Source organism: Apium graveolens, chromosome 3 (genome assembly GCF_009905375.1).
Source record: "Apium graveolens cultivar Ventura chromosome 3, ASM990537v1, whole genome shotgun sequence".
Classification (NCBI taxonomy): domain Eukaryota; kingdom Viridiplantae; phylum Streptophyta; class Magnoliopsida; order Apiales; family Apiaceae; genus Apium; species Apium graveolens.
The window spans coordinates 8,031,739-8,049,728 of record NC_133649.1 but is presented as its reverse complement, the minus strand read 5'-3'; the positions used below and the strand labels follow the sequence as shown (position 1 = coordinate 8,049,728).

Here is a 17,990-nt window from a genome sequence, read left to right as displayed (position 1 = left end):
TGATCCTCAATGCGAGCTAGTGCTTTTTCAGGCATGGGTATAAGTCAACAGTATTATGTTTTGTGCACTTGTCCACCACAGTACTTAACAAAAATTTCATCTCAGTTCGATACCGCTTTAAAGAAAGCATTAGCTAATATTGTGCGTCTGAAGGACGTGAATTTGGTGCCCTTCAATGGAGACTATCAATCCTGCCTATTCGAAGGGGTGAGTTAGGTGTATATACGACATGTGGTACTACTTTATTTACCTTTGTGATTTCTTGAATTCAGTACATTAATTTGCAGAACCATATTTTACGGGTGTGTGATGCAATTCCTTCTGGAGAATGTTTTTTCGGCACAATAATCTTAACAATTGTTACTCCCAAATGTGGATTTGGCACAATTCACAACTAGAGGATATATCTAGTAGTGTTTGTAAAAATGTACCCACTGAGTTTAACTTTTTCGAGTGACAAACAACAATGTTTTGTTGTCTGAAATCCGAGCATGTTCAAGATTTTCAACTAGCTATTCCTACATATGGGTTGGGTCAACGCATAACGTTATTGGAGTACCAAATAATTTTACGTTATAGGCTCATGATTCCTTTATTCCGAGAGGGTGCACTTTGCCCGTTATACTTTACTCGTATGGATATATTTGCAGAGGATGTTGTGCATCGTCAGAAACAACCTCATTAAATTTGGCAAAGATACATAAGCATGATCAATTATAGAGATAACGATCAATTATAGAGATAACCAACATAATTTTCTGCCTTTTGTTTTTACGCTATTAAATTTGGCTTCTCACGCTATTGATTTTTTTAGAAGAGTAAAAAAGTAATGTATAAGAATCTAATGACTGATGATTAAGTTGAATTTATATTTATTTTGATAAAATTTACAATTCAACGTGATCTTGCGATTTACCTCCTTCCCGTGCAATAATTCAACGTGATCTTGCGATTTACCTCCTTCCCATGCAATAATTCAACGTGATCTTGCGATTTACCTCCTTCACAAGCAATGTATCGTCGAATTATACAATAATAAGAAAAAAAAACAAATAATAGTGAAAACAAAAAAATCAAAAAAGAAAACAAAATGAAGACTCCTCTAAAACCCAAAACCCTATTGTAATTTAAATCAATCAAACTCACAGAGCTGCCATTTCAATGGCTGGTCCGCTCATTCGTTCTCTCTGGTCCTCAACCAGAACTTCTCTCTCCTCCTCTTCTCATCAATCGCCGTCTCTTAAACCCCACCTCTATGCACGCGCCGCCGCTCTCACACGCGCCTTCTCCACTTCTCCGGCTTCCGCCGCTGCTCCGGCGACCGAGTTGGATCCGAGTCGACTCAGGAATGTTGCTGTTATAGCTCACGTTGATCACGGCAAGACTACGCTGATGGATCGGTTGTTAAGGCAGTGTGGCGCTGATATTCCTCATGAACGAGCGCTTGATTCCATTTCTCTCGAGAGGGAGCGCGGTATTACTATCTCCTCCAAGGTTCGGAATCTCCGATTTTTTATTCGTTTGTTTCGATTTTTCGTGATTTTGTGCGCGGTTTATTGGTGTGATATTTCGAGTTGCAGTGCTAGTTGAAATGAGCATCGGTGTTAGTTATCTCGACCTAAAAACTGATGCTATGTATAAAATATTTTACGATATTTCGATTTTGTGTGCTGTTTATTGGTGTGATATTTCGAGAACGAGCATCGGTGTTAGTTATTTCAACTTAAAAACTGATGATATGGATAAAATGTTTTATGATATTTCGATTTTGTGTGCGGTTTATTGGTGTGTTACTTCGAGTTGTAGTGCTAGTTGAAATTAGCATTGGTATTAGTTATCTCGATCTAAAAACTGATGCTATGGATATTTTTTTACGATATTTTGATTTTGTGTGCGGTTTATTGGTGTGATATTTCGAGTTGTAGTGCTAGCTAAAACGAGCATTAGTGCCTGGTGCTATAAATAAAATGTTTTATGATATTTTCATTTTGTACGCGGTTTATTGGTGTGATATTTCGAGTTGTAGTGCTAGTTGAAATGAGCATTTGTGTTAGTTATCTCGACTTTAAAATTAAAACCGATGTTATTGATAAAAATGTTTTATGATATTTCAATTTTGGGTGATTTTGTGTGGGGTTTATTGGTGTGATATTTCGAGTTGTAGTGCGAGTTAAAACGAGCATTGATGCTAGTTTTCTCGACTTTAGACACTGCTATGAATAAACTGTTTTATGCGATACTTGAACTTGATTTTGGTTGTGAGGGATGAAATGAGTTATGAATAGAGTGACAATTTCTGGACAAAATTAATTGAAAAGTGGGTGACATGTAGGAGGGGAAAGTGAACCAAGCAAAGAAGTGTAAATATTTAATGATGGATTGCGAAGAAAACGAGTAGGAAGTAGAAATATAGATTAATTTGGAATGTTGTGAAATTAAGCCTTACTTCTCTGGTTTAAATTGATTTTAATTTTTATGGCGTGGATTGAAATATTTATCCAAAAAATAGTACATATTTCATGCTATTCCAATTTTGGTTTTTGTGAACTGAATGAAGCTAATTTAGGAGGACTGCAACTCACTGAGTTAAAGATGCATCATGTCTTTAATGACACTCATACACTGTTACTTACTTCAGAATTAAGAGTATTTGCATATAAATTTTGATTATAGTTGATATAACAATCCTACTATTTATGTACTTCCCCAGTTGGTAGAACAGTTCTTTCAGAGGTATATACTCTTTTTTTGTAAGTTATCTAGTTTGAATTAGTACGATGCTCAACTGCTTTTACATACCGCATAATAATATCGTGATTCATTTGTTTATTGTTTAACTAAGAATAAATAGCGGTGCTGACAAAGCTTATAACAAAAGTCAAACTCATCTGAACAAAGTTAGCATCAATTAAAAGCTTTTTTCATCTAAACCTTTTTCTGTATACCTTAGTTTCGGGTAATATATAGTCTATGCTTAGGATGCCAAAGGTCTTGTGATTATGTCAATTGCATTTGTTTTAGTTCCTAAAAAGATTATACCTTTTAATATCCATTTTTTGCAGGTTACGTCCATTTCGTGGAACGAGAATGAACTTAACATGGTGGACACACCAGGGCATGCAGATTTTGGAGGCGAGGTATGTCTTTGTCTTGACTTACTGACAAAGTCTCTATGCTTAACTCTATTGCACTTTACTTTAAACATATTCTAAGATGCTTCCTTCAATAAATATAGATGTTGGCACATGCACACAAGATTGTAGTATCTAAACCTTCCTCTCTATTTTCATGGGGTACATAGGTTGAGCGGGTTGTTGGCATGGTTGAGGGAGCAATTTTAGTCGTTGATGCTGGTGAAGGTCCACTTGCACAAACCAAATTTGTACTTGCCAAAGCTTTGAAATACAATATACGCCCTCTTCTTCTGCTGAACAAAGTAGACAAACCTTCAGGCATGTCTTCCGTATTCATCCCAACTGACTCGTCCTTGTTTTTTCTGGCCCAGCTGGGCACGCACACACATACAAACACACACACGCGCGCGCACACACACACAGATATATATATATTAAAGCACCAAGGCACTAATATTATTATCCTTTCTCATTCTCTTGGCTATTGTTTATATTAAAGCATTGCGATTTATATTTAACCACTAATATTTCTGCATCCGTTCCTTTATTCTATTGTACTAGCTAAAATTTGTACATGTTGATTTCCGGGCTGCCTCATGTTAGTTCTTATGGATGGATATAGAAGCTGCAACATTAGGCTATGTTTCTTTATTACTATCCTTCTTCTTCGAACTGAGGAAAACAATTGAAGATTGTGTAGGATAGTGGTTGGGAACTTGGAATTATGGCCTCTTTCATTCTTGATAGAGGTCTTATTACTTATATTTGATATTTGACACTGTCTGAAAACTAGATGCACACTATTATCACCGTTTTGGAGGGTTTTACAAAGTAAAATTTAAAAGTAGCATATCATTGATTGTGGTACACGATTTTGCATAGCATGCTGTCTGTAAAGATGTTCTATAATATGCATAGAATTTTGAATGACTACAATCTTCATTTTCCAGTGTGTGAACATCTAATTCAGTGCTCCCGCATTGACCTGCCCATGGATGGCTTGTAGATTGTACATTACTTTTCATAGATATGTTTGCAGGCTTATTGGAATTCGTCCAGCCATTTGTTTGTTGTATTTTTTGGATTTATAGTCATGATTTTAAATTTTAAGTATTTTAAAATGTCCTTATCTTAATGATATAAGTATACATTGCGTATAAACTGTTACAAGAGAGTGCATTACCTTTAAGATTAAAAACTTATGGTTTATCAGACATTACGAATGATATAGAACTTATTTGCATAAATGGTTCGTTTACTTTTTAGCTTGAACTGACCGGTTATCGTAAAAAAATAATAATATAGACACTCTTGCTAAAACATTGATACAAAAGTCTCCAATACAATTTTTTTGGGATACATATAGACAAGAATGTGTGTGTGTGTTTACTATATGGGGATGGAAATACTACGGGGAAGTAAAAATTGAGCTAAAAAGGATAACAGGCAGCAAGAGAACAAACCTTTGTTTTTTAAAAACAGTGATGTCTGGTGGTTTGCATGACGACTTCAAGTAAGGAACTTTAAAAATTTGTTTGAGATTCTTCCTTGAACGAACTAATATAATAAACATATACAATCTGCAAATGGTTGTTGCAACTACGCATGTCATTTCCAATAACATTTAGTTGGTTAATTTTGAATGTATATTTGTTTTTTTACCTTGATTAAACCGTATTATCACTTTTTAAATCTTGTATGCTGCAGTTACTGAGGAGAGATGTGATGAAGTTGAGAGCCTAGTGTTCGACCTTTTTGCAAATTTAGGTGCTACAGGTGCAAGAAACTTGGGAAACTTATTTATTGTATCATATACGTTCTGTAGCCTTTTCTTGGCTAAAGAAATTTTGTTTTGCCACAGAGGAGCAACTGGATTTTCCTGTTCTCTACGCTTCTGCTAAAGAGGGATGGGCTTCTTCCACCTTCACCAAGAAACCACCTGATGATGAAAAAAATATGTTGCAATTGCTTGATGCAATAATAAGACATGTTCCCCCTCCAACAGCAGACCTGGATGCACCATTTAAAATGCTGGTTGGTGGACAAACAGTCATAATATTCTCAATATTTTATTGATGTGCATTTGGCATCCTTCGAAAGGGCAGGGGAGGATATAAACCAAAAACAATTTTTTCTTCTGTACTAATCTTATCAAATTAGGCATCATGTTGTAAATATATATGTTGAAAGTGGGACAAATTGGGTACGCCTACTTTTATTGCCAAGTTATACACCTACTTTTACGAAGCTTAACTAAGAACATAATATTTTCTGAGAACAATCCTCATAGGTGCAATGCATTGCTTATTGTTCCGGAAAAGTTTCCTGAAATGTATGGACATCCTATACTCGAGGAGCTTATTTCTCACATTCTCTTGAAGAGCAAGCAACAATGCTAAGGCTATTACTTTAGAGACATGGACTGCATACTGGTTCCGAGATAAAAGTTAAATTAGTAATTGAAATGTGTTATAATACATGTCTCGAAGTTATGGACATAATAGTAGAAATGTTAGATACACATCATTTGAACAAGCATGCAGGCGCTAACATTTTGTTAGTTGAAATGTCCCTACTGTGCTACTACACATCATTCTGATTTCTGCCCACAAAGAATCAGTACAACAATTTGTTTTTTTTTCAAATTCCATCTAGCTTTAGATGAGGACTTTGATAGATTCTATTTGGACAGTTTGCTTTGAAAATGCATTCTGCTAATTCTTTATCACTTGGCTTTTTTAGTCGCCCAAGAATATATGTATTAGGTCCACTGAACATTTGTAACACTATTACTTTTTTTCTTCTTTTTTCTGGGTTTTGATTACTCTTTTGATGTTTAACCAATTCTGTAAGGTTTCCATGATGGAACGAGATTTTTACCTTGGTCGGATATTAACTGGGCGTATTAATTCTGGAGTTGTTCGGGTTGGCGACAAAATCCACGGGATTCGTGGTACTGATGCTGGCGTGGTAAAAATCGAGGAAGGGAAGGTGTGTTTATCTAATCTGTCTCTACTTTTAGCTCCGAGACCATTTTACTTTACATGAAATGTTTCAAGTAATGTTCAACTCTCCAAGTTACAATTGGATTACCTTTCAAATTCAAAGAGGCGCACACATGTATTTCTGATTTTTTGTGTGTACCGCCCTGGTATAATATCCGGTGCAGTAGTTAGGCATATTTTGATTTGTCCTTGTAGTATCTTAAAAGCGGGTTTCTAATTAAAAGCTCTAGAACTTAGTTCACATGTTTTAAAGTCTGTAAGTATCAACTGGGGCAACATACTTCAATATGAGAACATGCATGATTGCTCTGTAGTTTCTTTTCTTTTTGGTGCTCTGTTTTGTGATTTTTATATTCGGTTGCTTCTGTGATCAAAGTTATGAATGCAAATATTGCTAAACTGAGGTTTTATGGAGTGAGAACAAAAGTTTAATCACTGTGGTGAACGGTAGTTTATTGCGAGACACTCAATATAATGTTTACAAGTTATGAGGACGATCAAGTTTACTTGGATATCATACTCGTCAATGGATTTTTTATATACCACTTCAATATTGCGTGTCAACTGAATATTGATATTTCATGCTACAGATCACAAAGCTAATGAAAAAGAAGGGCACAAGTCTGGTTTTAGTTGATTATGCTGGTGCTGGTGATATTATATCAATGTCTGGGTTAGGAAGTCCATCTATAGGACACACGGTCTCAAGTGTGGAGGTACGTGAATGCACTTTAGTTTTAATAGTTTGTTACTGCTACTATTATTATTGTTATTTTCATTGTTGTTATCGTATCATCTGTTAATTCTGCGTACCTGCTATTTTGTTTGGAAGTTTCATGGTATAATTTAAACTATATATAATTCATTGATCTTTTAAGTCAGTTAGAAGAGTTTTTTAGTAGGATCATTTTGCAGATAAACACAATGCTTTATACTCAATTTTTGTTGCCCTCTTGTTCTAAACAAGAATTTCAGATAAGAATTTATTGACGATACCATATTAAGACAATATCATATGAGCATCAATTGTAAGCCTGTTCAGTATTTAGCTGAGGCACTAGTAGTGATGCAAATATTTACAGTATTTGCTCAATCATTATGTAAGTTGTAGTCCTTTTGAATCCTATACTGTTGTACAGTTATGTAGTGGGGCACCATGAGCCTTCCGAGGTTAATCAAGTCTTTTGTGTTTTTAATAAAGTTGTATATCTATTAGATGCCGCCTTAATCAGTTAGAAAAAATGATCTACTGTTTCTTTTGCTTCTCAATTTCTCTCCCTGGGTAATAGGTTTCTTCTTGTGTTGTAATAATCGAAGGGAAAAAGTGATGACTCAATTACTTGATGCACAACAGTCTACTTCACTGCATATAATTATATGGTTAATGAAACACGATTGTGCTTATGTATATAGAACCCATTGCAATTGAATATATATGAAAACACGTCAGATATATGCCTTACGGCCGAAAACAGTGCAATTGTTCTCTGTCCTGCTGTCAAGCTTTATATTATTCAGTTATGTTGTAGATTTGGCGATATGTTCTTATTTACTTTGCTGAATAAACCTACTTTTCTTAATTAACTTTTCAATGTGTATCAGATATGTTCATTTCTGTTTTATTTAGGAAAGTAATTTTGCAAAACTTGCATCTTGTCTTGTACCTGCACACACTTTTAACAGGTGGTAGGTATGGAACATTTCAACCCCAGTTTTATACAGAAGGATACCTTAAAAAAATGCTACGTTGCATAATTTTGAACTTCTTATTCGAACTTCAAGACATTGTCACATTAATAGTAACTGTTTACACCATTTGGTTATGTATTTAAGTTCTACTGAGTTTTTTTTGATATGTTCTCACAAGTGCGTAACTTAATGATTAAAGAAAGGAATAACTTTAGAATTTATGTCGTAAGTAAATGTTAAATGCTTCAACTAGTCAATCAAGTATCCTTCTAATGCTTGAGACATTTATACATATATAATTGTAACAACATATGCCAGGTCATGACTCCAATGCCCACTGTTGAGCTTGATCCACCTACCATATCAATGACTTTTGGTGTCAATGATTCCCCATTGGCTGGTAAAGACGGAACTCATGTAAGTCACGTTTCTTTTAGCCTCTTTGGTAGTTTCCTTTGTTTACTGTTTATTGCTCTCTCTTTTGTTGCATTTTGTCATTGGTAACTCGTAATAGAGATATTATAGACCATTATGCAGAACTATTTGTAGAAATTTTTTCCAAAAGAGCTGATCGGGTAAAGCTCTGTACTGAAAAATATTTTTCCAAATACCTCAGGTAATGATAGATTTAATAGTATTTTGGTTCGATTTAGACTTTTTTAAAATGAAGCACAACAATTTCTTATGGACATTTCAAAGTAGCAGATTCTTAAAAAAAGATGAAGTAGCGATACTTCTTCCTACAAAGGGCCTAAAATTTATTAAAATTGAGACAATGGCACATCGCAGACTTGCACTTAAGCTGGGGTTAAGTGTACATATCAGTTACTTTAAAATGCTAGATCCTGCTCTGAATATTCCTTCCCATTATATCTATTATTGAGCATTTTCCACTTGTCATGTGTTTAAAAGAAGTGTCACTATCTCATCAAGTGAATAAGATTAGGATGAGTGGTACAAAGTTTGGCAAGAACATATATTGATGCTAAACTATTAGTTGTTTCGTATCTCACGTTCTGAATCTGAGGTGAAGTTTGTAACAAAGGATCGATATGCGTTATACGAAGTGGTAAAGATGCATTATAGTTTCTTACAGTGGTGGAGCTACCTTGGGGCTCGTGGGGACTATAGCCCCACTAGGGTTAGAATTAACTTAGTGTTAATGTTTTTTAGCCCCCACTAAAATTAAAAAATAGTCTTATATAATTATTGATACTTCATATTTTAATTTAATTTATATTATAATTTTCTATCTTTTATGTGTATATAATTTGTACAAATTTTAAATTTTCTTTTAACAATTTATTCAGTCCTACATTAAATATCTATACATTAAAATAAAAATTAGAAATTAGAAATTTTATACTGTATGTTTATATGTGACATGTATATATATCTCGCAATAAATCATAATTTTGAATTTATAATTTATTATTTTTTCATATTAACAACACTAAAAAAATAATAAAACTTTTAATTTTATACGGTAAAAAAATTACTTTATAAATCCACTATTGTAAAAAGTAGTTTCTACTCTTTTAAAAAGTTACTATATTTTGTCATAAACCTAATTTTTTTGAACAATTTTAATGTATTAATATCTTAACGGGCAAATTTTTTTAAATAATTTTTAGCTTAGCCCCCACTACTGAAGTTTTCTAGCTCCGCCACTAGTTTCTAGAAGTGGTAAGCCTGCCTGAAATTGTGTTGTATATTTGATTTGGTATTAAATATGTATATGTTTATGTATACTTTTGTTGTCACTTGAATTGCATTTATCTAGTAAAAAATAACTTTATCTAGTAAAAAATAACTTAAAAATTTGAACTCAGTGGCAACACTTGTATGTATAGTCTAAGAAGGGAAAAAATTGCTCAAGTAGTATAACTCATTTAATTAGAAATTACAGCTTGTCACCCATGATTAATATGTGTTATCAGCCAATTCATTGGACCAAAAAAGGTAATCTGTCATTTAAAGCACACAAATTTAAATTATGCTATTTTTCCCCAACAGTTGCATGCCAATGGATAAGTATGATATGATATAATTTTGTTTACTCTTTTCACCCGAAGTTTCAGGTCAAAGGATGTTAAATTGATGTGATACACTTCAAATTTGTGTAGTTAACTGGTGGAAAGATTGGCGATAGGCTTATGGCTGAAGCAGAAACAAATCTTGCTATAAATGTCATACCAGGTATAGGAGAGTCGTATGAAGTTCAAGGGCGAGGAGAGCTTCAGCTAGGTGAAATTTTGTAACTTTTATTATTTATGCATGTACTTTAAATTAACTGCCCTTGGCCTCTTTCCTTACCCTCACCTTGTGTCCCTCTTTTGGAAATTTATTTATTCAAGTGCTTGTTATCTTTCAGGTATATTAATTGAGAACATGAGGCGTGAAGGGTTTGAGCTCTCAGTCTCGCCACCTAGAGTCATGTGGGTTGTTCGATGCATTTTTTTGCTTGTGTGTTTCTTAAATATCAATTTCACAAACTTGTTTTAGTAAAAGACTTAAAGCTTAGTTTAAAAGTATTATGAGGTTTTTCTTGCTGCTTAATCATCTTAATGTGTTTATGACTGTGACAAATCCTAATACAACAGATGCTTTAAATCCCCAAATTTTACCCCCTTTTATGTAAATTTTGAAGCTAAGGTGTCCGATTGCCAATACTGGTGGTTGTTGTATATGGATATAAGTTAAAGCTTGAACCATTGATATCGTTCGGCCTTCGGTTTGAGTATATTTGCTCTAAAGTGTTATGTGCTGGGAACACTTTAATGACATAGTGGCTAGTGGATCTGCACTCTCCACACTGCTCCCCTCTGCGTCCACCCACCCACCCACTCTCTGCTACCTCCCACCCACTCACTCTCCCTCTCCCCCCCCCTCTCCCTCCCTGTCTCCCTCTCCTGATTACAATACCCTGATTATACCATATTAATGACTGAACTAAGAAATAATATGCAAATTCTGGTAATGTGCTTCTTGTCTTTCAAAGGACTAAAATCCCAGTTGATTGATCTTTGTCATTTGTGATGGTTGTTAGTTCTATTATTCTATATACAAAAGCAAACAATTAAAGGTGGTATAATTGTGTATTCTTGGTCTTTGTCGATTGTGAGAATTGGTAGTTTTGCACCTCTGTTCACTTTATGATCATACTGATACTATATATATCTGCTGCATCGGGTGTCAGGTGAAATCATACTGTCACCTTCTATTGTAATGATCAGTTTTTAGTGCCTGATCAATGTTATTGGTTTGGATCAGGTATAAAACTGAAAATAATGTTAGGTTAGAGCCAATTGAAGAAGTGACAATTGAGGTATGAATTTGAATACTTGTATAGTCAACTTTCCTTGTCCTCCTTGTCCAATACTAAAGCAATTCAAAACCATGTATATTCTCAGGTAGATGAGGAGAACGTAGGTGGGGTCGTGGAAGCACTTTCTCATAGGAAAGGTGAAGTTGTTGACATGAGTGCGGTTCCAGGGGACGTTGGCAGGATTAGAATGTCTTTGACTTGTCCTTCGAGGTTAGTAACTTTTTCGTTATTCTTTTTTATCCTGATTTGATAGTGTGTCATGTATTAATGTATAAAATGTACTTCTTCTTGGTGAGTTGGTGTTGCACTAAGAAAATTCTGACTGCCTATTGGGCTAGGAGAAGTTACTAGAAATGTTATAAGTGATTCATCAAATTCCTATTATTATATTATCTCTTTCTGAATGTTCCTTTTTAATTAACCCTTGAATATATTTTTTACGACCTTTTCTGTGCAAATTTATTACTGATTTAAAATATTTGATTTCAGGGGGTTAGTTGGTTACAGAAGTGTGTTTAGCAGTTCTACACGTGGAACTGGGTTTATGCACCGCGCTTTTCTGAGTATGCTTCTCAGCAAAGTCCTTTAGTTCCTTCCGCATCTTCTGCCTTTAGTTATATTTATTTATTGTTGTACTTGTAGTTCCATGTGAATGTAATATTTGTGTCCATCATTTCTTTTCAATATTAATTATGTGGATAACTCCTTTCTTCCTGTTAGGGATAGGGGTGTGCATTTGGTTAACCGAAACCGAATTATTTTCCGGTTAACCGAAACCGAAATAGTTGAAAATACCCTACCGAAAACCGCACCGAAATGTATTCGCTTTTAAACCGAAACCGAACTTAATAATTCGGTTAAAACCGGAAACCAGAATTTAAAACCGAATTTCAGAAAAAATGCCAAAAGTTGCAAAAAATTATATCATAAACTGCAGAAATAGTGGAATGCTTTGCTGCTCTGCTCACGCTGTGCTGCTGCTCCATTGCTTGGCCATTAATTCCGCTGCTGCAGCAAGGGCCAAAGAGCCGAGGATACTAATTAAGCTGTGTCCTGTGTGCCGTGTGTATATTTACTGTCCTGTGTGTCTATCCCAACCCCAAACCAAGTGTTTTGTCTCTCAGCAATATCAGTAAGTATATGTTTTATTCAATTATTACTATTATTATTAATATAATAATACATATTTATATCTTATAAACAATTCGGTTATTAATTCGGTTTTTCGGTTAACCGCGGTTAATAACCGTATTTCCGAAAAACCGAACCGAAATGTGAAGTTTGGTCGACCGAACCGAAATTATTTCGGTTATTCGTTACGGTTATCGGTTAACTGAACCGAATGCACACCCCTACTTCCTGTACAACTCTATACTCATTTATTCCATGCTAGTTTTTTTTTAAAAATTCAGATATAAAATGGAGAAAAAGGAATAGATCATAAAGGAAAAAATGTTCAAAAACATGCGACTTTGACCCCAATGGCTAAAAGTTTGTCTAGCTAACAAGAAGCTGTTACTTTTGGACACCCTGAACGTGCAGTATATTTGCAATATTATAACTATCCGCGTGGTCAAACTGTTGGTTTATTTCTGACTGTATCTTATGGTTGTTCTATAAGGCTCTAAGTACATTAATATTGTTTAATATCCTCCCATTTTGGCTTTTACCTCAATGCCAAGTGAGTTGCGTTACCATCTTTGTGCATCATGCAAATCAGTTGTTTTTATCCATTGCAGAGTTCTCTGATTTGATCCAAATTCCTGAATGGTGTTGTAGCTATGACTTTCTAATGCACTTGTTGTGTTGCTACATGCTAAACCTATATATATTTTGTTCTTATGCAGCATATGCAAAACATCGTGGTCCTCTTGGAAATGTCAGGAAAGGTGTACTGGTAAGTTTTCGTAATGCCTTTAAATTTTCGGGTTAGGTCGATGTTGTAACTTAATTTCATGTTCATAAACCTATAATGGAAAGTCAGCCATTTGTAATTTACAGTTAAGCAAAAAGACTAAAAAAATTAACATTAGAGGCTAAACATATTTGATAGTTTGTTAATTTTCCATCTCCTTTTCCGTCTCTGGTGTTAAAGATTTTCGGATGAGAATGCATATTAGTGATACTTAATTTAATCATCTCTATTGAAAAATTGAAAATTGAACTAGTTGGTATTCAAGTGACATGTATCAGCTATGACGGTATAAGTAGGTTTGCAAAACTTTCTCTATTGAAAAATTAAAAATTGCACTAGTTGGAATAGGCAAGAAGTCCAATTAATGTGTGAAATTGACAATTGGAACATGGAAAGCAATTTTAATGAGTTTGTTGAGGCGACCAAGTGAGTGCTAACTTGTACGTCTGAGGGTATACACTAGCATTTTGTTGCTATGGAGGATGAGTTTGTACAAATAAAGAGATGAATTATAATGCATTTTTACAGCTTGATTAAAACAAATACATTGAGAGCATTATTTTGCATATTATATTATGCTTTAGTTATCCTCCCCGCCTGGAATGCCCATGCTTCTCTAAATTCAGATGTACTATGTTGCTAATCTGCAATGACTTTGACAAATGCCAATTTTACGTTTTCTGTTATGTAATTGTATGGATCTTATTTATATAAGTTGGTTTGACAGGTATCTGTGGGCCGTGGACTTATAACAGCCTATGCGTTGCTTAGTTTAGAGCCTCGTGGAACTCTCTTTGTGAAACCTGGAATGGAGGTTGACAATTACTACCAAGTTTTACTACTTTCTTATAGATTATGTCAAGTTGTCCTGAATTCCTACTTCTGTACCTCATATTAGTTTTTACCTTAATGAGCTCCGCCTTTAGAATCCTTGTAATAGTTCCCAAACTTGCAAGGAGGCAACTACCTTGGCACCCATATGGCGACAGTTGTTCCTCAGTATTTTGCCACCTGGATGCTAGGTGACTTTATCTTGGTACATGTACTGCTGGACATAGTTACTCCCATAGAAAAAAAATAGACCTACATACATGACAATCTTCATTTAGCAGTACAGCTAGTTCCGTTACACAATTACTGTTATTAGTCTTCATGTGAATAGCTATAGTTACAATTGCTAATTTTGTACAAATTGGAGGCTTGTCCAGAACCCAAGCAGGACAGGACAAATTGGAAGCTATAGTTACAATTGCTAATTGTATATAATATTGGATTTTTGGATAAAATGAAGTTCATTGTTTATGACAGGACAATAGAATATGTGCATATTTAGGATATGAAGAAAATACTCTTAATGACTCCTATTCATTAAGCTTTTGACTTTGTGCAGTCCTACGATGGAATGATTGTAGGCGAGCATTCACGAGATACTGATCTTGATGTAAGGGGCACATTCATTCTCCTCATTTCACTGTGTATTGTCAAGGCGACTGACCTTATTTTCTTTCTCAGGTCAATCCAGTAAGGAATAAGGAACTCTCAAATATGAGGTCGGCAAATAAGGATGAGACTGTGAAGCTATCTCCTCCTCGCCTGGTATGTTATGTTTAGCAACCAGCATTTTCTCGATTGCACTTTTTATTTATATGCTGTCATATATAACTTTTTTAAATATTATGTGTCACCCAAATGCACATGGGTTAGTAGTATGCAACTGTAAAAGCAGATGCATCTTTTGAAAGCGTGTGACCACCATTAGATGGTCCAGCTTAATTGGTCTATGTACTTTTTCTTGGCCTGGGTAGTTTGTACCCTGACTCACAGGGATTTTCAATCTGAGCTTTACCTTTATTTTCACTGCCTCATGGATGCTAACTTATTTATTGTGCTACATTTTTACATACCGGAAAGCTGCAGTATTATTGGGCTTCTTTCTTTGTTTGGAAAATTAGTTAGGATGCGATAAAGTGGAATGGTGAAGGATCAAAATGGTCTTTATGGACTTGACTATAGTTTGTTTATTTCTAATATGCTATGCATTTTTGGTGCAGATGACCCTTGAAGAAGCAATAGGTTATGTTGCTTCAGATGAGCTTATTGAGGTACATTTTCCAATCATTACTGTTGACCGCTATCAATGTTGAAAGATTATATTGTTGCATTATGTCATGTAGCTTCTTTACAGGTTTCCATAAATACCACATATCAGTACCTTAAGGGTTTTTTAATAATCAATATATTAGCAACTTGTATCACCACGAGCAATTATACGTGTGTGTGCGCGTGTGACTTCAGAGTCACTACCAAGAACAAGATGCTTCTCTTTTACTTTGGTTTTAACCTATATGACCCAAATGAACACAAAATTTAGATCAAGTGTCCAAAATTGCACCCTCTAAATTCTTGGCCCTTACCTAGCACATACATAACGATTGTACTATATGCATTAATTCGTTAAACCTGATCCTCATGCTACACGGCGTACATAAAGCGTCAGAGGGACCAAAGTGAAAAGAATAGCAGTTACAAAGATCATGTGGTGGGTCCCATTCCATATGCATGCTGATGGAGATGAGGGGTTTAGGTCTGGTGATTAACGCAATTATTTAATGCGTGCAAGGCCAATAATGCAATTTTCTAATGCGTTTAACTGTTAACGCAATATGTGTGCACGTTTTGTCAAACTGATTTTATAATAGTTGTTACAGGAACGAGGTTTTAATTTGCGTTGAAGGTAACGCATAAACTGAATGTGTTATCAAAGTGCCATTCAATGGCCAACTTTTACTTCAGGGCTATTTTGGTCATTTTATTTTAAACTTTGCCAAAATGGGCCAAAACCCGAATTTAATCCAGTTATTTAAAAAACTCTGATTTTCAAATGTCTTGGCAATAAATGATCCAGTACAGGAGGTAATTAAATCATACATTTGAGTTGTGTATAAAGCTGTCTGATAAAATGGTGGAACTTCTATGCAGGTTACACCCAAAGCTATTCGATTAAGGAAGCGATACCTGGATGCTAACAAGCGTAAACAGATGAGAAACAGTCGTAAGGAATGAAGTAGCTGTGGAACGCCAATACAGACTCAAATCTAATTTTGTTTTGGTATTCATTTTTGAGACCATTTACCACAGTATAGAAATGAAGATCAGTTAACCTATCTACAAGTAGAAATTTTACATGATTGTTCTATTCAGTACGTTATACCAAAATAGGTTGGACTTTGGAGCATTCTTAACATTAAGGATGACTGGTAGAAAAATTGTAAAAATTGACGAATCTCATCTCATTAAAAATAATACGTAACTATTGAAATTAAGTTGTTACAGATTTGGGTTAGTTTAACATGTGGTTCTGAAGTATAATATATCGTTAGGCATATAGCTTGTTTAGCTTAAGTTAAAAAAGTTGTTTATGGTTTAAAGTGGCTTAAAGTGACAAGTGAATAAAGTTGTTTATGATTTCAAGAGTTACAAAGTGATGAGTAAAAAAGCAAAATTTAAGTTGGTACATGATTATTTAATTATTACTATAGCTTATGAGTTACTAAAATTATAAAAATTAAACAAAGTTCGCAAGATCTTCGAAAGTATAAAAGTAAATAAGTTGTTCCAGAATTAAATTTCTTTGATATCCCCTTATAGTTTGGGCAAAAATGATCCTCAATGTTATTTTGGAAAAAGATGGTCTCAATCTCTTTTATAGAAATCGGACGATTTTTCAAAAATCGGTCAAAAAAATTTGTCTGATTTGACCGATTTTCGATAAATCGCCAATAAATCATCCGATTTTTTTTTTAAATCGTCTGATAAATCGCAAATCGGTACCTCAATCGAATAATTCCGATTTCTGAATTCTCTAACACTTCTCAAATGTCAATTCAAAACTCATTATTTCAGATTGTTGTTTGGCAGTTTCTATGCTTAATCGTCCCCCGGAGGAAAGTGGTGATCTTGATCTGTTGGTTGCTGATATTCAAGCGCTTTGCTTAGAAGTTAAGGTAATAAAGATAGAGTACAAGGCAAGTGTTGGGCTTGTTAAGCAGACCTAACTCCACATTAGTATGATATTATCCGCTTTGGGCCGAGCCCGCACGGATTTGTTTTTGGGCACCTCCCAAAATACCTCATACTAATGGAGTTATATTGCTGCTAATATTCTAGCAAACTGTCTCTCCCACAAACGATGTGGGACAACTCCTAACAATCTCCCCCTTCACACATCGGGCCCGACACCTGTCGATTCTGCCTCCTTCAGTGTGACCAGGCTCCCCCTCGACCCATACTGAAAGTCCATCTGGCTATCTGCTCCCCCTAAGCCCATACTGGAAGGCTCGTCTGCCTTTTTCCTTGAGCCCATTATGGGGCAAGCCCAATTGCCTTTTCCTAGGTCACTTCTGGAGCCCATCTGAGATTGTTTTAGACCGTTTATAACCTGAAGCTCTGATACCACTTGTTGGGCTTGCTGAGCAGGCCTAACTCCACATTAATATGATATTGTCCGCTTTGGGCTGAGCCCGCACGGGTTTGTTTTTGGGCACCTCCCAAAAGGCCTCATACTAATTGGAGTTGTATGTCTGCTTATATTCAAGCAAACTGCCCCTCCCACAAACGATGCGGGACAACTCCTAACAATCTCCCCTTCACACGTCGGGCCCGACATCTGTCGATTCTGCCTCCTTCAGTGTGACCAGGCTCCCCCTCAACCCATACTGAAAGTCCATCTGGCTATCCCTCAACCCATACTGAAAGTCCATCTGGCTATCTGCTCCCCCTAGGCCCATACTGGAAGGCCCGTCTGCCTTTTCCTTGAGCCCATTTTTGGGCAAGCCCATCTGCCTCTTCCTAGATCACTTCTAGAGCCCACGTGAGATTGTTATGTACCGTCACAACCATAGCTCTGATACCACTTGTTG

The 17,990-nt window shown here is 35.4% G+C and overlaps 1 protein-coding gene across 1 annotated transcript; it reads left to right on the top strand.

Moving 5' to 3' along the window:
• Positions 1-1,084: 1,084 nt before the first annotated feature.
• LOC141711578 (uncharacterized) lies at positions 1,085-16,420 on the top strand. The gene is made up of 19 exons (XM_074514121.1): positions 1,085-1,494; positions 3,063-3,137; positions 3,302-3,452; positions 4,842-4,910; positions 4,996-5,168; positions 5,988-6,125; positions 6,730-6,855; positions 8,147-8,245; positions 9,955-10,075; positions 10,203-10,266; positions 11,102-11,156; positions 11,242-11,366; positions 11,646-11,719; positions 13,004-13,053; positions 13,799-13,885; positions 14,462-14,512; positions 14,584-14,667; positions 15,123-15,173; positions 16,051-16,420. The coding sequence occupies exons 1-19, from the start codon at positions 1,162-1,164 to the stop codon at positions 16,132-16,134; spliced, it is 2,010 nt and encodes a 669-aa protein (XP_074370222.1). The 5' UTR covers positions 1,085-1,161; the 3' UTR covers positions 16,135-16,420.
• Positions 16,421-17,990: the final 1,570 nt, after the last annotated feature.